The sequence below is a fragment of the Bufo gargarizans genome, chromosome 3 (assembly GCF_014858855.1).
Source record: "Bufo gargarizans isolate SCDJY-AF-19 chromosome 3, ASM1485885v1, whole genome shotgun sequence".
Classification (NCBI taxonomy): Eukaryota; Metazoa; Chordata; class Amphibia; order Anura; family Bufonidae; genus Bufo; species Bufo gargarizans.
In genome coordinates, this window is record NC_058082.1 from 238,340,463 (window position 1) to 238,361,906 (window position 21,444).

The 21,444-nt window shown below is 45.6% G+C and overlaps 1 protein-coding gene across 8 annotated transcripts in view; it reads right to left on the reverse strand.

The window, feature by feature from the left end:
- Nucleotides 1–21,444, reverse strand: part of DMD (dystrophin) — a 3,186,583-nt gene that overhangs the window by 135,553 nt on the left and 3,029,586 nt on the right. For all 8 annotated transcript variants that reach the window (XM_044284724.1, XM_044284721.1, XM_044284723.1 and 5 more), the window contains one exon: nucleotides 17,705–17,766. In XM_044284724.1, coding sequence (XP_044140659.1) covers nucleotides 17,705–17,766 — 62 coding nt within the window. The remainder of the gene's footprint in view (nucleotides 1–17,704; nucleotides 17,767–21,444) is intronic.

Consider the following 21,444-nt stretch of genomic DNA (forward strand, 5'->3'; position numbering starts at 1 on the left):
AGCTCGTCACCGACTACCATTGGCTGCCCCCCCCCCCCCTTCCCCACCCTTGACTTCGGATGTTTTCATCTGCGCACAGGGAGGAGCAGCAGCAGTGGTGGTGCGGGGACCAAGACTGGCACAGGGAGCGGGGAGCCAGGTAAGTATATTCAGTGTGGGAGGCCCAGCATATTGGGGGGCTTTTTATAGGATTGGATAAACCCTTTAAGTACAACAAATGCAACGGTGACTGCTTTATTGCACCAAATACCTAATTTGCGTATTAGGAAAAGATATCATAACTCAGGAACGATACCTTAGATCAATAAAAGATGAACATCACTATAATCAGGTCAACTACAGCTCTACATCTCTGCAAATAGTTGGACAGGGAGGTCGCTGGTAAGATTCCCTTTAATCATGGGACAGCACGCTCAAAGTGTATCTGCTCTAGTGTGGAGGAGAAATGCAGCAGATAAGGCCAACCAGAAACTTACCATCTCAAAGTTGCATTAACTGACCACTCTGGGTCCGATCACTTGATGTTCCTTCTGAAATCCTGCTTCTACCAACCAGTACATCCTACAGTTTCCTGCCTGCGCTCTGAATCCACCACATCTGCGCATGCACCAGGGGCAGGAATCCATCCTCCCCTGTCCTGGACTGCAGAAGTGAGGTCCCATCTATAGCCCAGGCTGGAAACCTGGTAAACGGGATTGCGTCGGTGGAAGCAAGACATTCAGAAGAGGAGCATCAGGTGACCAAGTTCCCAAGTAGCAATACACGCAACTTCAAGACAGTGAAAACATTACAAACTTTCCACGCTCCAAAATGTACTATGCAAAAAATAAAGTTAGGCCCGTTTCACGCTTGCGTTGTAGCTTTCCGGTTTTGAGATCCAGCAGAGGATCTCAAACCCAGAATTAGAACGGATCCGTGTCATTTAAGGCTACTTTCACACTAGCGGCACGGACCTCCGGCAGGCTGTTCTGTCGGGTGAACAGCCTGTCGGATCCGTCCTGCCGCTAGTGACCGCGTGCCTCCGGACTGCCACTCCGACCCCATTGACTATAATGGGGGCGGAGTTTTGGCGGAGGCACGGCAGCGCACGGCGAGAGGCTGCTGGAATAAATGTCGGACATGTTGTAGTTTTATTCCGCAGCCTCTCGCCGTGCCTCCGCAGGAACTCCGCCCCCATTATAGTCAATAGGAACGGAGCGGCAGTCCGGGGGAACACATTCACTAGCGGCAGGTTGGATCAGACAGGCTGTTCACCCGACGGAACAGCCTGCCGGAGGTCCAATCAGTTATACCTATCAGTGATTATGAGCCAAAACCAGGTGCTAGTAAAAAAAAAAAAAAAAACTGAACAGGTGCAGATCTTTTCATTATACCTGATCTCTGTGTAGCCTCCACTCCTGGTTTTGGCTCACAAAAACTGATGGCAATAACTGATCAAATAACTGATGTGTTAACAAGGCCTTATTTATAGCGTTTTTTGACTGGACACAAAACCGCTGCAGGCTGCGGTTTTGTGTGCAGTCTAGTAAAATAAAATGATCCAGCGCCCATTGACTTACAATGATTTTCATACCAGGACCCAGTTTGTTCAGTTTAGATTTAATACAGCCGGAAGCATCCGTATGTATTAAACTGTCTCAGTTATCGGCTTATTTTCTTAAATCTTCATTTCCTCTTATCTTGGATGACATTTTGGGGCTTTGGAACCAATTACTCAAGTTACAATGGTTTCAACATAGAGTGGTCCTCTTGGAACCAATTAATATCGTAACTTGAGGGAAAACTTGGTATGTTACTGTTTGCTTTTGGATGTCAGCCATGGTAGCTCGCACCTGTACTTTATTTCTTACTCTTTGGAGGTGCTGGTCTAACTTAGTTTTCTTTTGCAATGACTTTGGAAGACACAGCGAACAGGATTTGAGCCATGTAGGAGCATACTCCTAGAAGGTCACCCGGGTAATTGTATGGAACGTCAAGAGCCACAAAACATGATCTGAGCCATACAGATTACAAATTCTTCAGGAGCTGACTTCTGCATCGATTGCAGGGCTGGTTGGAAGAACACAAATTCGCAGAATGGCTTGTGTTCAGCGAATAGGCTACCTTTCACCGGAGTGGGAAGGTCAATCACCACAACGTTACAATCTGAATCTCAGAAAACCCATATGATGTTATCGAGCACATGAGGGCCTTGCCCAAAGTAAAAGTCTTCTGTGCAATAAGCAGATGCAAAGTTTACGGGTCCTTCTTTTTTGCTGAAGATACTAACACTGACTACTTCTACCTGGAAAGGTTAAAGGGGTTGTCTGACTTCAGTAAGTGGTATTGGTTATGTAGAGAAAGTTAATACAAGCCACTTACTAATATATTGTTATTATCAGAGGTCGCAATAACGCCTGTACAAGCGTCATTGACGCCTGTTCAGGTCATTTAACTCCCTGCAAAAAGTCTAAGGCGTACCAATACGCCTTAGACCTTTACCCGACATTCAGCAGAGCAGACCGCGCTGTGAACATCACGGGCAGCGCAGTGATGCTGCCTGTGCCTGAAGTCACCAATAGCAAGGCTCCATAGAGTGAGGAGCTTTACTATTGGTTGGTTTGGGCAGGCACCAGAACAGAGGCTATCAACTATTGGACTTGATGTGCCCAATCCCTTAGCACAAAGCCCTTGTCAACTTCTGCCCCCTGATCTATCAGAGTCCATGCCACCTGCTTCTTTCCCCTGTCATATAAAAGAGCCCATGCCAGCTGCTGCTACCCTCCCTCTAATAACAGATCTCCATCACCTTTGTTTTTTATGTTCACTCTGTTCTGTCAGAATACTATTCCTTATCAGAATGCTATACCCTTGTCACTTCGTTGAAGTGGCCGCACCTGAAGTGACGAGAATCAGCTGGAGGAGGGGGGTGTTCGGCGCTGCGCAAGCGCAGATCCACGGATAAGTCAAAATTATAGCAGCGCCGCGGGAGAAGCACCCACTTAATGCGCATGCGGATCCGTTTCGCAATTATGTGGAACGGGTGCAGACCCATTCGCATCCGCATTTCCTGTCCACTGCCCCAAACTTCCAGTCCACGGCTCCGGAACAAAACAGAGCATGTCCAATTCTTGTCCGCAGCTGCGGACAAGAATAGGAATGATTTATTAAGTGCCGGTGATGTGCAGCATCAGTGTTTTGCGGTCCGCAATTTGCAGACCGCAAAACACTATGGACGTCTGAATGGACCCTTAGCAGGATTATTTATCTGTATAGCATATTATGTTATTATTTGTGCATAGTGTATGGGAGAAGCACTATATGGTGGAGTTACTGGTGTGTGCAAGGTTTAACAACATTATTGGTGTGTAACGTGTAATAGATCATATTTTTAGTGTATAACGTATGATGTTCACGCTTTTATTTCTTGCACGTTATGACAGCAATATCAACTTATACTCAAGTCATTATTCATGATAAATGGCAATTTTTTCTCATGGTAAACTAAGCATCAGCAGCAAGGAGTTAAAGAGGTTATCCAAACCCTATAATGCCCCCCAAAATGCCAGGGCACATCATACAGGTAATACTTAACCCGCTCCCGATACCCGCGTCACTGATGCCCACATGGCCACCACTGCATCCCCCCCATCACATGAATAAAAACATCCAGAGACGTGGGGGCAGTCCATAGCAGGCCACAATAGGAACGAACCTCCTTAGAATCATGGGTGACGCTAGGGAGGCTAATTTCCTTCATGGCCTGCTATTGGCTGCACCCCGCCGAGCATAAGTATTATCTGTATGCGGTGGCCAAGAATTTTGGGGGGCATAATCGGGTTTTGTTCCTATGGCGTTCCCTTTGCGGCGAAACTGACCTGTGCCTCTTATTCTCTGGGTCAATAGGAATACAATGGGGGGGTGGCAGGGGAGGAGCCAGGGTAGGTAGTGGGATGAGCCAGGGGTGGGTAGTGGGCGGAGTTAGGGGGCCCAATTCAGATTCTTGCTATGGGGCCCAATGATTTCTATGTACCCCTCTGGCTGTGCACAAACCAAACTGGGCATTTCCAGGGGGTTAAGAGATGTACTATGGTTAGGGGATAGCTTTATATAACTTGAATACCCCTTTAAGTATAAATCAACCAATCTCATACCTTACAGGGCACCAACGACATGAGCAAAACTTGCCCTGTTTTGCACCCCCAACTGCTGAGAGGTTCATACATTCCTAAAGTCTTAAATACTAATTACAAGTTCCTTGGAGGTATCAAACCTGCTGTTCTGGCGTGTGTATTAGGCCTCATGCACACGACCGTTGTTCAGGGCCGCATCCGAGCCGCAGTTTTTGCGGCTTGGGTGCAGACCCATTCACTTCAATGGGGCTGCAAAAGATGCCGACAGCACTCCATGTGCTGTCTGCATCAGTTGCTCCGTTACGTAGCCCGGCAAAAAAATAAAAATATATAACATGTCCTATTTTTGTCTGTTTTGCGGACAAGGATAGGCAGTTCTACAATGGGCCGCCTGTTCCGTTCTGCAAATTGCAAAAAACTGAACAGTCGTGTGCATGAGGCCTTACTACTTATTATTAAAAGTAAAAATCTGATAAAATGAGTAGAGCGTGCGTTATCCACATGTAAAGGGACAGCAGTCTATGTGACAAAGCTCAGGGCTAGCTATCTACCTAGGTATTAATGTAATCTGGCGGATAGATTTCTGCCTTGTCCTGAAAACAGAGGCAAAAGCGCAGCCAGACACGCAGAATTAAGGAGCGATTACTCTGCCTTCTAAGAATTTCATGCAGTCCGAGAATGTCAGCAACATACCGTACTGCCCTGTAGGAATGCAGACTGGAATGTGCACATCTGCATCCAAACCACCGCAGACCCTCAATTCATACACACCTGGTTTTACTGTTTACCTATAGCAGAACACAGAGGTTGCGGGTTTATACACACACACACACACACACACACACACACGAGGCAGATGTGCCCGCATTGTACAAAGCCTTCATGTGCTTTAAGGCCCCTTTCACACGAGCGAGTCGCATAGCACCCGCATCAGCACCTTCTATATTCTGAGTTTTTCACACAGCCCTGGCGCCATAGAAGTGAATGGGGCTTCAGTGAAATACGCATTGTATCCGGGGGGCAAGTGCGGGTGCGATGCGTTTTTCACTGATGGTTGCTAGGAGATGTTATTTGTAAACCTTCAGATTTTTTTTATCATGCGCGTGAAAAACACATCAAAACGCATTGCACTCAAGCGGAAAAAAAATTGCGCAATTGGAGAGCAAACTGACTGAACTTGCTTGCAAAATGGTGCGAGTTTCACTCAAGGCATCCGGACCTAATTCGTCACGCTCGTGTGAAAGGGGCCTAAGGGTTCATCTGTCTCATATCAGTATTAGGGTTCATGCACATGACCATGACCATATGCTGGCCATTCTGTGCGGCGGCCGCAGACAAATCCAGACCCATTCAACTTGAATATGTCCGTGATCTGTCTGACCGCAAAAAAGTAATGCCTTGCACAACTTTTTTGCAGTGCGGAGGCACGGACAGACAACCCACGGAAGCACTCCGTAGTGCTTCCGTAGGCATCCGTTCCGCATCTCCCGGATGGCGGGCCCATTGAGGTGAATGTGTCCGCGATCCGTGATGCACATGGCCAGTGCCAGTGTATTGCGGACCCGCCGTATGCGGGCCGCAATACAACCACGGGCAGCACATGGTCGTGTGCATGAGCCCTAACGAAGAGAAAAGACTTCCATCAGCACTATGTATAACCGCATCATATTCCGCAGCGCTGTACACAGCTCGTAACCCCTGTCCCCTGCTCTCCCTGCACTGGAAGCCATCTGGCACCAGGGGAGGTATAGAGTGGACCCAGCATGCATGTGGATGCATTTAGTGGTAGGTTCCAGTCTTACAGACATCGCCTTGACGCCGGCAGATGGTGTGTGGGGGGGGGGGGGGGGGATTCAAGTAGGCGGTATACAGGAATATTTGCAACATGGCAGTATTGGAACTTCACTACATTTTGGCTTGCCCAGATTCAGTATAGTACATAGCAGCACAAAAAACCTGAAGTGGTAAATCTAAAATTACAGCTAACACAGGAGGGTAAATACAGTTTAACGGAGCTAAGCCAGAACATAATTGTCACGGACAGAAAGCAATGCATCCACTTTTATCTACTGAGCTGTAGGGGATCAATAGTAGTGGTGGGATGGGAGAAGCTACTGTCCAGTGGAGATAAGGGAGCGCTGCACACTCAATACTTGTTAGTTACAGACTTGGAAAATACAGACACAAAGAAGAATGGAAGCCAATTCTAGTATGTTACAGTCTATATACTCAATACTGGAAGTCTGCATAGTATCCTGCAAGTACACTTTACATAAATACTTGACGTTAACAGCTTTTTACATGGAGACATGTTGATTTAGTTCAGGCGGCCAAACAAAGGGCATTTTTTTTTTTGAAAGAAACGCTATTTACTGCACAGGCAGAAGAAAGGGAAGGATGGCACCACAACACATTAAGTGTAACTGCCATTTCACTACCAAAAATGACATTCCTAACATATGTGATGCTGAAGGGAAGGTATTCATGAAGCTTTATTTTTCTGTTCATTTTACCTTTCTGATGTCTGTATTCAGCCCTTAGCAACCCTATTTCTCTGTGCTTCTATTTCAGCATCTTCATAAGATGGCCTCTGCTGCACTTCATTTCTCTCCTCACATGAACTAGCAGGACCAATCAGAATGCAGATAACTCCCCCACTACCCCAGAGCAGTGTGTATCCTCTCACATACAGCTAACCAGAGACAGACAAGCCCAATCAGAATGCAGATAACTCCCCGACTACCCCAGAGCAGTGTGTATCCTCTCACATACAGCTAACCAGAGACAGACAAGCCCAATCAGAATGCAGATAACTCCCCGACTACCCCAGAGCAGTGTGTATCCTCTCATATACAGCTAACCAGAGACAGACAAGCCCTACATTACATGAAATCAGTAAGCATTTGTTTTAGCCTCTTAATAGTCACATTAAAAAGGTTTTTTAGGAACCATTTTGGGTTATATAGTGTATTAAATAACTTATTTTATTTTTACGGGAAAGATAAGAAAACAACAATTTTAACATTATTTTGTGGAATTTTATTGTGTTCAATGTGTGGTACAAATAACGTAATTTTATTATGTGGGTCACCACAATGATGATAATGTCACATTTCTACATATTTTTTTTTACTATCTTTCTCTCCTCTTGTCAGCTCTGCAGCTGCTCCCTCATTCTCCTCCAACTGACAAAGAGGGGACTGCTTTAGATGCTCATATCTCTAGCTTGGTACCAGCTAGAGATATGGGCTGACATTCCAAGCTTTCAGACAATACCAGAATGACAGCAATATGTTTAGGATAGGGGAAGATATCACTGATAGAAATCGGGATGCTGTGAATGAAGCTTAAAAGCAGATTTTACCCGTGATTATTCCTGACTCGATTTCTAACAGTGATTTATCCTCTGTTGCTTAGACTTCAGCTGTTATTCTGGTCTTGTCTGAAAGATCATGTCAGCTTTCAAACAAGACCAGTTGCATATTTCTAGCTGCTACCATTCAGGAGATATCACCATCTAAAGCCGCCCTCCCACTCCACTTTCTGCCCAAGCCCAGGCACTCAGGGCTGTACTCCTCCTCCTCCTCCCAGTGCTCTCCCCAGGCACTCGGGGCTGTGCTCCTCCTCCTCCTCCCAGTGCTCTCCCCAGGCACTCGGGGCTGTGCTCCTCCTCCTCCTCCCAGTGCTCTCCCAGGCACTCGGGGCTGTGCTCCTCCTCCTCCCAGTGCTCTCCCCAGGCACTCGGGGCTGTGCTCCTCCTCCTCCTCCCAGTGCTCTCCCCAGGCACTCGGGGCTGTGCTCCTCCTCCTCCTCCCAGTGCTCTCCCCAGGCACTCGGGGCTGTGCTCCTCCTCCTCCTTCCAGTGCTCTCCCCAGGCACTCGGGGCTGTGCTCCTCCTCCCAGTGCTCTCCCCTGGCACTCGGGGCTGTGCTCCTCCTCCCAGTGCTCTCCCCTGGCACTCGGGGCTGTGCTCCTCCTCCTCCCAGTGCTCTCCCAGTCTCTTGTTTATATCAGAGAGGAGACGGCTGCACATGACAACACTGTGAGAGGAGGCTGCAGAATAGGAAAGTAGCATGCATTTGTGGGATTTATTATCAAGTAAAACTGAAAAGGATTACATTTTAAAGCACAAAAGCATTTATACAGCAGGGTGTACTATACCATTAAGGTATAAAAATGAAACGGCAGTTACACTTTAAAAGCATAATGACAGTGAGATGTCTTACTGCCTGGTTTGAAGCAGTCTTAAAATGCCCAAACACTTAAGAGTAAGGTTGGCCAAACATGCAACTTTCAGTGGGATTGGTTGACTTATGCGTATGGGAATGTGTCGACTCTCCCACGTGTCCCTACATGGGCTGACATCAGCCAATCAGTGCAGGTAACACCCTTCCGGACCTTCACTGCAAACTGCTAGCAATTCGTTCCTAAATTCTAGAAGTGATAATAAAAAGGATGTCACAATAACAATTGTTATTATAAGGATATATAAAAGGTCATCTTTAAGGGTGCATTCACATGACCACATGTATTTTGTGGTCCACAAAACATATGGATGACGTCCGTGTGACATACATGATGCAGACTTTTTTTTGTGGATCCATGGTAACAATGCGCATCCTTGTCTGCAAAATGGACAAGAACGGACACAAGGATGCGGACAGCACGGAGTGTGCCGCCTGCATTTTTTTGTGGACCCATTTAATGAACGGGTCCGCATCCTATACACAAAAATGGAGACCAAAAGTACGGTTGCGTGAATGCACCCTAAATGTGTATTTCCTTCTTTGATATTATGGTTTACTATTAGATTTCCTACGCAGACCACTAACTATTGCATTCCCTCGTATGTCTATCTGTATAGAGGTTCTGCAGGGTATATGCTGGTAACATAAACCCAAAAAACCATGTGCATAGCGCCTCATAAAGGTTCAAAAAACCATGTGCATAGCGCCTCAAATGTAGATTTCATCACGTCGACGAACATCCTAACTTCACCGAAAATCCCTGATTTGTTAGACTGTACAATCTCTGGCGACCACCTATCATCACACAAATGCAAACAGCCTAAGGGCGCATCCGCAAAACACGGATGCCGTCCGTGTGCGTTCGGCACTTTGCAAAACAGAATGAGCGGGCCATTATAGAAATGGCTATTCTTGTCTGCGGGGCCGAAGAAAGGAATAACAGATGCGGACAGCACACTGTGTGCTGTCCGCATCTTTTGCAGCCCCATTGAAATGAATGAGTCCGCACCCGTTACGCAAAATTGCGGAACAGATGCGGACTCATTCATACTGTTGTGTGAATGAGCCTTAACTTTAATAAAGGTTCCAAAACTGGGGCCCTTAGAGCAATGCACTATAGCCTCAATGGGTGTCCCACTAAGAGGGTGTGATAATGGGACAAGCGTTCTGTGCATATTCGGGCTCTATGGAGACACAAAACTCTAGATACTAGGTGGTAAATGTCGCCAAGGGGTACTCGCACTGCCCTAATGTGGGGGTTTTGATGTGTAGCAAAGCATAAGCCGACAGTGAAGGAGTCATTTCTGTGCCTTCACAGAACTGCCCAGAAGACTCTTTGCTCTTCTAAGGCAGGTTTTATTTTCAAAAGGAATATTTTATTTTTTTGCAATTACCGTATAATGGCTATTTTCTGCACATTAATCAACCAGTTTTCTTTCCTCAGCAAATTTATATCCCAGGATTTTTAGGCAAATAAATATGAAAAAATAAAAAAATATTACAAAGGAATTGCTGATTTAATAAAACCTAGTCTAAGATCTGCTTACAACACACAGATAAGCAATTTGCATTGCCACTGCGCCGATACCCTTTATGTTGTGCAGAATGAAGCATTTTAATTCTTTGACAGATTAAGAATTCAGCACAGCTACCTGTTCAATGTGCAGATGGCAAAACACTACATAATAATGCCTCGTTTACGGGAAGGATGCAGCGCAATCGGAGGGAAGGAATACAATATTAGAGCCGCTGATGGACAAATGTATTGCGCTCTGTAATGGAATATTAAATATGCACCTGCTGTTTCTGCAAGACCCCACAGACTGGGTAAGATATCGAAGAAAGGAAAAACGCTGCCTTTTAGACATAAATGAGATACAAAACATTAAATTTGAATTGAAGTCCCTGGGACTAGATGTTAATTTTCACTCAAAAGTGAATCACTGAACCAAAAAAGGTTGACACATTGCAGATATTCTGTGGATGTGAAGAAATGCAAGGAATCCCCAATGTAAACCTGGAAGCATTTGTTTAAATTATAGTGGGGCTGATTTACTAGGACTGGCGTTTCATACGGCAGTCTTAGGCTACTTTCACACTAGCGTTTTTGCTGGATCAAGGTTCAGCAAAAACGCTTCTGTTACCGATAATACAACCGCCTGCATCCGTCATGAAATTCAATGTCAATGGGGGACGGATCCGTTTTCTATTGTGTCAGAGTTAAATGGATCCGTCCCCGCTGACTTGCATTGTGGGCCATGACGGATCCATCTTGCTCTGCATCCCATGACGGAAAGAAAACAGCCGGTTTGCTCTCCGGTATGAGAACGCAACCGAACGGAATGCAGTTTGGAGCACTCCGTTCTGTTCAGTTACATTTGTCCCCATTGACAATGAATGAGGACAAAACGGAAGAGTTTTTTTTTTTTTTGCGGCATTGAGACCCTATGACGGATCTCAATACCGGAAAATCGAAACGCTAGTGCGAAAGTAGCCTTAAAAGGATAACTGTCCGTTCTGTTCTCACTCAAAATTCAATTTTCATATATGTTGTTGCTGCTGTGTGATAATCCACAATCACTAATTATTGTGTTCACATACCACTTGTTTAATAAGATTCCGTCCATAGCAACCGCTCCTCACAAGACTTCTTTCTTACTATCTTCTCAAGATGGCCGCCAATGCCCTTCCCCTGAGGCTAAGACCTCCCTCCCCAACTACTCAGAATTCATTCAGCTCATCTCGGGAATGCGCAGCCTCACCCCAACCAATCGGCTTTCTCCAGACTTAAACACGCCCTCTTCCTCCCCAGTAATTGATCGTGAATTTAGGCACTATCCCGGTCTGACGGGAGTGCGCACGCAGCGTTCGGGACTGTCCACTAATACGTCCTCCGTCTTCTGTATATAGAAGATAGGAGACGGAGGACACCTAACAAAGCTGTTTTAGCTGCACTACTAAAATGCGTCGGGGAGGAAAGAACATGCTGCAATTACTAGGAAATGCAATACCTATACCAGTGATAGGCAAACTGCGGCTCTCCAGCTGTTGCAAAACTACAACTCCCACCATGCCCTGCTGTAGGGAGTTGTAGTTCTGCAACAGCTGGAGAGCCGCAGTTTGCCCATCACTGACCTATACAAAAGTATTAACTAGGGAACTTAGTCAGACCAATTCAATGACATAAAAAAAAATTAAACTGCTTGGGGTAAGAAGCGCCCAAATCTTTTGCCAGTCTGTATGCCAGAAATTCTAATCCACACCAGCGGTAAACTGTATTTCATGCTAGTTTCTGGCATAAATTATAGCAAATCTGGTAGGCCGCTCCTAGCTCTGACGCCTCCAATTTAGAAAAAGTTTAAAAGCTCCATAATCTGATACTTTTTTTTCAAATACTTTTATAAAATTGCCCCATTGTATTTCATATGGGGATTCAGATGTGAGGATTATAACTGCTAAATACATTTCCATGTGTAAGGCACTCCAGATATATTACGGCCATGCATTATATATTGATATATCTCTCTGTACCCCCCAGTTCAGCTGAGGGATGTGTACTGAATAGTGAAAGCTGCTGCCAGACACCTCTGGCCGTGGCTTATCTCTATGAGAGCTAAAGCATCAGGCATGTTGAAATCCAACTGCCCCATCCCATATTTCCCCCAACATCTGCTACTGGGTTAAAGCATGAATACCTGGACAGAGAGAATTGTCCAGTCCGGCCGAAAATGTGTATGGACATCTTTAGGTCCTAGTCACACAACAGAGTTTGTAAGGTGGTGCAAGGAGCTCCCTATTAAAAGGGTTATCTCATGACTAATGTAAAAAATCTAAATTGGACATCATATAGGACATGACCATCTCTTTCTAACAAAGCCAGAACCAGCCCTGTACCTCACATGGAACCAGAGATCTCCACATTCATTGTTCTGCTAGATTTATATCAAGCTGGCAGCTCTAGGGGAGTGTCTATTCTGCTGCAGCTCAGGGGGCGTGTCCATGCTCTCCCTATCAAAGCTAAGGGGGCGTGTCCATGATCTCCCTATCACAGCTCAGGAGGCAGTTCAAGGATGACACTGAGCATGTGCGGTCTTCACAGTGAGCAGGTCAAAGAAATTATTTTATTTTTTTAAAACAGCAGGTGGCGCCATACAGATACATTGTATAGAATAACTGTACAGTATTTTTCATGGGACAACCCAGACCACGTGTGATCTCAGACACGGTATAGTATGTACAAAGCTATATCCCCCTAGAAGTAATATAACCATGAAGAGTCCCATACACTTAAACTTGAGCCCTCCTACACCTCTGCACAGAACGGATCAGTAATATAGTTGCGCACACAAGGCCTGGCTTATGGTTTCGCTCTTTTCTGTTCATGTTGAAAGGTAAAATGGTCACTTTTCTGGAAGGTGATCAACAAGAAATAAAACCTGGTTCACACCCTAGATAAGTCCTCAGCATCCCATCCTAAGCAATGGACGATAATTAAGATGAAGATTTTCAACATGAAGATTGGCATTGAAAATATACAACCCCATAACATGTGAACACAGCCAAAAGGGTCAATCAACCGCCCCCCTCCCCCCATGTAGGAACAAGATAGTCTTCATGAGGGTACGGCTTTAGTTGGTTATTCTACCTCCAGAAGCTAAAATAGGGGGACATTAAGCGAAAGGGGGACATTTACTAACATATTTACTCTACTTTTGTGGTGTAAATAGGTTGAATGCCATTTGTGAGGCAAAAATGTGCAACATTCCTTCCACTTTTCAGAAGTGGTGAGAAAAGGGGACCTGCAGTGGGTGGTGCCGTACGGCTGGAAGATGCGACAAATATGAGAGGCGGGCGCCCCTGCATGAATTTGGCCCATCCTCCAGCAGCGCAGGGGGAAGCAAGCCCGGAGTACAACGCCGCTCTTGATAAATGTCCCCCAAAGATTTTGGACGGTTCTCTTCACACACGGCAGCTTAGGGCTTCCAGCACTCGCAATGAACACACATTCTGCTCGCACATACTGGATTTGCTCAGGGTTTCTGTTTCTACCTTGACATTTGGATGTATTTTCTAAAAATATAAATTGTGTAAATCTATGGAAAATATTACAACTGTCTTTGTTTCCATTTGCTGACAGTGAAGCAGATTAGGAAACTATTAGGGGAGTGTTCCCTAACCAGAGTCACATATGGCTTAGCCCACGGCAATACTATTGCACCTAGTACTATGCCCAGGGCTGGCATAGTATTATTAAGAGGGTTGTCCAGGATTTTGATATAGACAAGCTATACTGAGGACAGGCCACCAATACTAGATCAGTGGGTCTTGGCACCCCCAGCAATCAGATGTTTAAATGTCTCCTCGCTGTTTACCGGGTACGGTGTCACATTTTAGAGCCACTATTCACTGCAGCTACATCCCATTCAAGTGAAAGAGAAAGACCTAGGTGTAGTACCACGCACAGCCGCTACATAATGTACGTAACCGTTAGGATATGCCACTGATGGTGAACCTTTTAGTGACGGTGTGCCCAAACTGCAACCCACTTATTTATCGCAAAGTGCCAACAATGGAACCTGAATACTGCAGTCCACTATAGTATATCTTCCATGTACTTTATCATTTAGCTATAATATCCTGCCTACATTCAGTGCGCTGCCTGTGCCGTTCAAAGTGCGCCCTGCGCTGAAGAATGGCAGGAAAAATCTAAGGCTACTTTCACACTGGCGTTTTGGCTTTCCGTTTGTGAGATTCGTTCAGGGCTCTCACAAGCGGTCCAAATCGGATCAGTGCAATGCATTCTGAATGGAAAAGGATTCGTTCAGAATCCATCAGTTTGCCTCCGTTCCGTCTCTATTGCGCTTTGGAGGCGGACACTAAAACGCTGCTTGCAGCGTTTTAGTGTCCGTCTGACGAAACCGAGCCAAACGGTTAAATGGGGAAGCATTGCTACACCAGCGGTGCATGCCCCTCATTCTCAGGATCGGAGGGGGTCCCAGAGGTAGGTCTCCCAGTGATCATAAAGTGATGGCATATCCCAGTGGTGGCAAAACTATGGCACCCTGGAAAAAGTCTATGGTGTACCAATATGCCTTAGGCTACTTTAACACTCGCGTTTGGTGGGGATCCGTCATGGATCTGCACAGACGGATCCATTCAGATAATACAACCACATGCATCCATTCAGAACGTATCCGTTTATATTATCTTTAACATAGCCAAGATGGATCCGTCTTCAATACCATTGAAAGTCAATGGAGGACGGATCAGTTTTCTATTGTCATAGAAAATGGATCCGTCCCCATTGACCTACATTGTGTGCCAGGACGGATCCATTTTCTATGACAATAGAAAACTGATCCGTCCTCCATTGACTTTCAATGGTATTGAAGACGGATCCATCTTGGCTATGTTAAAGATAATATAAACGGATACGTTCTGAATGGATGCATGTGGTTGTATTATCTGAATGGATCCGTCTGTGCAGATCCATGACGGATCCCCACCAAACGCGAGTGTTAAAGTAGCCTAAGGCATATTGGTACACCATAGACTTTTTCCAGGGTGCCATAGTTTTGCCACCACTGGGATATGCCATCACTTTATGATCACTGGGAGACCTACCTCTGGGACCCCCTCCGATCCTGAGAATGAGGGGCATGCACCGCTGGTGTAGCAATGCTTCCCCATTTAACTGTTCCCTTCCACCAGGCCCCAATTACTTAAATGGAGCCACAATGCATTTTCCTGTAAAGTCAGGAGGCCAGCGTGCCACTATACACGGGGAAAGAACTGGAAGGGGTACACTGCAACCTCAGCTCTGCGGCCACCTTCTTCTCATTGACTACAATGGAAGTTAATAAACAGTTCTGACGTGTATGTCATGTTACTAAAACAAAGGTGGAACTTTGGGAGTGATTCCCACAGAAAGAGCTAGGTCATACTCCACCATAAAACATAATTACCAGGCGTGCGCTGCTTATTGAATTAGACTGGAGAAAGGTAGAAGATACGTCTCACTCGCAGGAAGCCCTAAGTCCACGACTCTATTATAGCAGATGTGGAAGCTCACAGATGGGCTTCCATGTGCTTCTGCATCCATATGGCCATGCCACAACAGATAGGACATGTCCTAAACTTCGCTGCCACATGTGAAGTCAATGGGTCTGCACCATGATGCGGCGGGCACATGGCTGGTACCTGTGTTGTGCAGACCGCAAAACACTGATGTGTAAATGCCCTCTTAATCAGAATTTTGTGTCATAGTTTTTGCTTTACTCAGGGTGTACGTATATGCATGGTGCTTTCCCGTTAAGCATACAGTGCACTCTGAATACAACCTTAGGGCTCATGCACACAACTACTACCGTTTTTTGGATCTGCAAAACACGGATCACGGCCATGTGTGTTCTGCATTTTGTGGAACTGAAAGTCTTGCCCTCTATGGGACTGTCCTATCCTTGTCCGTAAAACGGACAAGAACAGGACATGTTTAATTTTTTTTGTGAGGCTGAGGAACAAACATATGGATTGAAGTGAATGGGTCTGCATCCGACCTGCAAAAAAATGCGGATCAGATGCGGACCAAATACGTTCCTGCATGAGTCCTTACAGATTCTTGAATTCTCCTATTCAGTTGTGCGAGAATTTCTTTTTTTTGGCGAGTACGGATTACTTTTCTGTACTAGCACGCAGTTGTTTCAGGTCCCATTCCTTATCAATGGCAAGCATGGCTTCTGCTGTGCAGGGCGTGTAAAATACCATCCCAGGTAAGCCATGCAATTATACACATTCATTTACATTTGTTGCCCAAGGACACATGAAGGAGAACAAAAGATTCTCATTTGTAAAACTCTTGTGGGCTTAATCGTATAGTGGATCCTTACGGCCTTGCTCATATATGGGCAGATAGCCGTGTAAGCCCTCTGCACCAAACACTAAATGATATAGTCCTTTGTTAAAGCAGCAAGGTTGTGCCTGCAAATACCATGAATCGACAAGCCTGAAAACAAAGGGAGCCCATTGATAAAGCATCCAGCTCATGAAGAAGATGCCGCAATATCACAACAATATAGAAGGCTAGACATAATAGCTTAGATGTCTGTACACAACATTCCTGAACGTAATGGCGTTAGAGCTTCATTTCCTGATCCTACCAGTAACAACTATTGGCGGCTTCTTTGTAATATAGATTCACTACCTCCGAAATCCCTAGACTGAAGAGCTTGCGGCACTACATAAAGGTAAAGCTGTCCGTCAAATTTTTATTCTGTAGAGCAGCACCTTGACCTGCACTTGAGGAAGCTGTAACTTGGCATCATTAGGATCCAGACAACCATAAGTGTTTTGAGGTATGAAAGTTAAGGGTCCACAAAAGACGGAAACGCACACGGCCAGCCCTACATAGAAATGCCTATTCTTGTCCGCAATCGTGATGTGCTGCCGCATCTTTTGCGGCCCCGTTGAAATGCATGGAATTACGGTCATCTAAATAAACCCTAACTATAACACAGCCCTTTCATTCTAGGGATCTGTTGTATGGTGTGAAACTCCTTTAAGAAGTTAAAGGGGTTTCCAGGCTCATGAAACTGATGACGTATTCTCAGGATAGGTCATTAACATCCGATCAGTCCAACAGCCTCCCCACCGATCAGCTGTCCCCTGCAGTCTCTGGCCCTGGAACAAGCACTCTGAATGGAGCAGGAAGCTCAGCTCCGTTCAAAGTGTAGTGGCCGCGCTGGGTTACTGCAGGTCCCATTGAAGTGAAGGAGAGATGAACTGCAGTAACCTGGTACGGCCAGGTCCCCGCCGATCAGCCGTTCCCTGCAGCCTATAGCACTGGAACCAGCACGCTGAATGGAGCAGGAAGCACAGCTCCGTTCAAAGTGTAGTGGCCGTACCAGGTTACTGCAGTTCATCTCTCCTTCACTTCAATGGGACCTGCAGTAACCCAGCGCGGCCACTACACTTTGAACGGAGCTGTGCTTCCTGCTCCATTCAGCGTGCTGGTTCCAGTGCTATAGGCTGCAGGGAACGGCTGATCGGCGGGGATGCGGGGTGTTAGATCCTCATCGGTCGGATATTAATTACCTATCCTGAGGAGGAGTCATCAATATCAGGAGCCTGATAGACTATTAGACCAACTGTTCATTCACAGAAGTACACCACTATGCACCCCCAATACAGACATAGGATTGACCACTCAGTCAAGAGAAATCTTGCTGACAGTTTCCATTGCAGCAATATATTTATTTCCGCAGCACAAATTAGACAACAAATAGCAGAAAGGGTAACAAGGATACACCAAATGCCAGCTATACAGATTTTCGTTTGATTCTTCCTTACCTAAAGACTGGTAGAGCTCTGTCATTTTGGGATGATCCCAGCATGTTGTTTGAGTATCATGACTGCAAGAAAAGAAAAAGAAACCGTCCAGTAATAAGTACAAAAACTCTATACTGTAATGGTCACATACTGTATTGGGCACATTAGAACCATTTCAATTGCATCACACTGCTTGCTAGGACCCATACTGTACCTGTCTACGCCTCCGAATCCATACCATGACAGAATCCGCAAAAAGCATGCATGCCAGGGGAAATGATGGTGTCACCATAAGGCCACCTGCACCCGGGCACATAAGACCGCACAAGTTTCCATGCTGATGTATGTGCATTTCTGCAGCAAAATCTGAAATGTCCCATTGCGGTTTTGCTGCAGATCTCACCCTTCCATTGAAACGGGGCAAACACACCGCTAAAAGCGCAAACATAATTAGCATGCTATTTAAGGTGAAATCCGCGCGGCAGGTCAACTTCCGCATGGGAAAAAAATAAATAATCTGCAAACTTTACGTTTAGATTAGTGTAATCTCATATACTTTGCTGGTACTGTACTACGCTGTGGTTTCTCCGAACGTAGACCCGCCGGAAAAAAAACACACATATATTCCGCAAGGCTGTTCAGGTATGCTGGGAGTTGTAGTTTTGCTACAGCTGGATAGCCGCAGGTTGGGCATCCCTGCTATAGAGGGTCCATGCATGCAGCATTCCATGTCCATGGACCCTAACCCTAAGAAAGTGAACCTCTGGTAAACACACCACCACCATAGTGGAGCATCTTGGGACATACATGCAGTTTTTTTTTGTACACCAGACTATGCTAGACATCACTGTATGCGTCAGAAGTTAGTTATAGCCCTCCAAGTGCATTCCACGTAAGGTTGTTACAGTATTAGCTTCTTGATGCCCAGCCTTGCTGTACACCTCCCCAAAATAAAGGAGGAACATGTGTATATAGATGGCTAGCATTTACTGCCACATACTAGCAGGTTTCTAAGTGTAAACCAGTGCACACAGAGCCTGTATGGCAGAACATGTAGTCCATATGGCTCAATATTATAGAACCATGCCCATTCCACGTCCATTATATGGTGCCTTTAGTAGGGGAGAAAAAGTCTTGATATGAAATGCCAGAATATTTAGCCTTATGAACGTACAGTATGGGCCACATAGCATGGATCAATAGAACATGTGGAGAGAACCCAAGAAGCTATACTGTGACGTTTCTCTGAAGAGAACCTCATGCATTCATCTCCTGAGTAATGGCTGCCACAGCAGAGATAGACCATCTGTATGATTCTGATGACACCACTTGATAATACATGGACTTTCCACAGCCGCGCTGAAGTTTTATTACAACGTAATCCTTTATTTGGCCTCTCTGTATGAGCCAATTACATTGATAGCTTGTTTTCCGGCCCTAAGTATATACATTTATCACGAAGAACGAGGCCGTGTTTTGGTAAGGTTTTAGAGCGGTTATTACCTCTGAAAAATGACTCAATGTGCGGAGAAGTTCAACAATAGGCATAATATATAGTAGTCATAGCAGCAGGACGGAAAACTTTGTAAGGGATTGAAAAACTTTTTGTAATAAAAAGGATCCATTTCTTGAATGATATTCAAGAGACGCTCGTGCTCCGCTCCCTCGCAGATCTGTTTAATTTGCAGCTTGTTTTCTGCCGATAGATCCACAGGGCGACGGCAGGGAATAATACCTTCCCAATGCACTCTTACTATCAGATCATCCCTGCAATCTTAGACTACATGCACATGACTGCAAAAAAAAAAAAAAAAGTGACATCCGTATGCCATCCGTTTTTTGGGGCGGATCCATTGTAACAATGCCTAAAGTGGACAAGAATAGGACATGTTTTTTTGTGGGGCTACGGAACGGACATACTGATGAGGACAGTGGTGTGCTGTCCGCATTTTTTGCGGACCCATTGAAATGAATGAGTCCGCATCCTATCCGCAAAAAAAACAAAAAAGGAACGGACACGGAAACAAACAACGTTCGTGTGCATGTAGCCTTAGGCCTCATGCACACGACCGTTGTGTGCATCCGTGGCCGTTGTGCCGTTTTCCGCGGACCCATTGACTTTCAATGGGTCAGTGGAAAAAAAAAATAAATAGGAAAATGCAGCCGCATCCGTGATCCGTGTTTCCTGGCTGTGAAAAAAATATGACCTGTCCTATTCTTTTCACGGCCAACGGTTCACGGACCCATTCAAGTCAATGGGTCCGTGAAAAATCACGGATGCACACAAGATTGTCATCCGTGTCCGTGATCCGTGTCCGTTTTTTCCTATCATTTCAATGGTAAACTTGACTTAGTTTTTTTTTCATTTTTCATGTCCGTGGATCCTCCAAAAATCAAGGAAGACCCACGGACGAAAAAATGGTCACGGATCACGGACCTACGGACCCAGTTTTTACGGACCTTAAAAAAAAAAAACGGTTGTGTGCATGAGGCCTTACTATGTAAAGGGAGTGATCCGATAAGGGCGAGTTCACATCACTTATTTTTCCATTCTTCTGATCCATCAGAAGATCCGAAACAAAGAAAACGCACCCTGTGTATCATCATGCACATTTGGTATCCGTTTGAGACATTTCAGGCAGAGATCTGTTATAAATGGGAAAAAAAGTCCTAAATACAAGACTTATTTTCCTGAAATAGCTCAAACGGTTGCCAAATGTGCACATCGGATACATAGGATCAGTTATTTGTTTGTTTTTGCTTTCTGTACAGGATTCTTTTTTTCCCTAAGGGCTCTTTCACACTTGCGTTCTTTTCTTCCGGCATAGAGTTCCGTCGTCGGGGCTCTATGCCAGAAGAATCCTGATCAGTTTTATCCTAATGCATTCTGAATGGAGTGAAATCCGTTCAGGATGCATCAGGATGTCTTCAGTTCCGGAACGGACGTTTTTTGGCCGGAGAAAATACCGCAGCATGCTGCGCTTTTTGCTCCGGCCAAAAATCCTGAAGACTTGCCGCAAGGCCGGATCCGGAATTAATGCCCTTTGAAAGGCATTAATCCGGATCCGGCCTTAAGCTAAACGTCGTTTCGGCGCATTGCCGGATCCAACGTTTAGCTTTTTCTCAATGGTTACCATGGCTGCCGGGACGCTAAAGTCCTGGCAGCCATGGTAAAGTGTAGTGGGGAGCGGGGGAGCAGTATACTTACCGTCCAGGCGGCTCCCGGGGCGCTCCAGAGTGACGTCAGGGCGCCCCAAGCGCATGGATCACGTGATCGCATGGCACGTCATCCATGCGCATGGGGCGCTCTGACGTCATTCTGGAGCGCCCCGGGGGCCGCGCGGACTGTAAGTATACCGCTCCCACTATGGCAACCAGGACTTTAATAGCGTCCTGGCTGCCATAGTAACACTGAAAGCATTTTGAAGACGGATCCGTCTTCAAATGCTTTCAGTACACTTGCGTTTTTCCGGATCTGGCGTGTAATTCCGGCAAGTGGAGTACACGCCGGATCCGGACAACGCAAGTGTGAAAGAGGCCTAAGGGCTCATGCACACAATCTTATTTTCTTTCCACGTCCATTCTGGGGTTTTTTGCGGACCGTATGCGGAACCATAAATTTCAATGGGCCCGCAAATAAAAAATAAAAAAATATACGGAATGCACATGGACGTCATCTGTATTTTTTCGGATCTGTTTTTATGAGCACAAAATACATACGGACTTGTGCATGAGCCCTAAGGCCTCCTGCACACGAACGT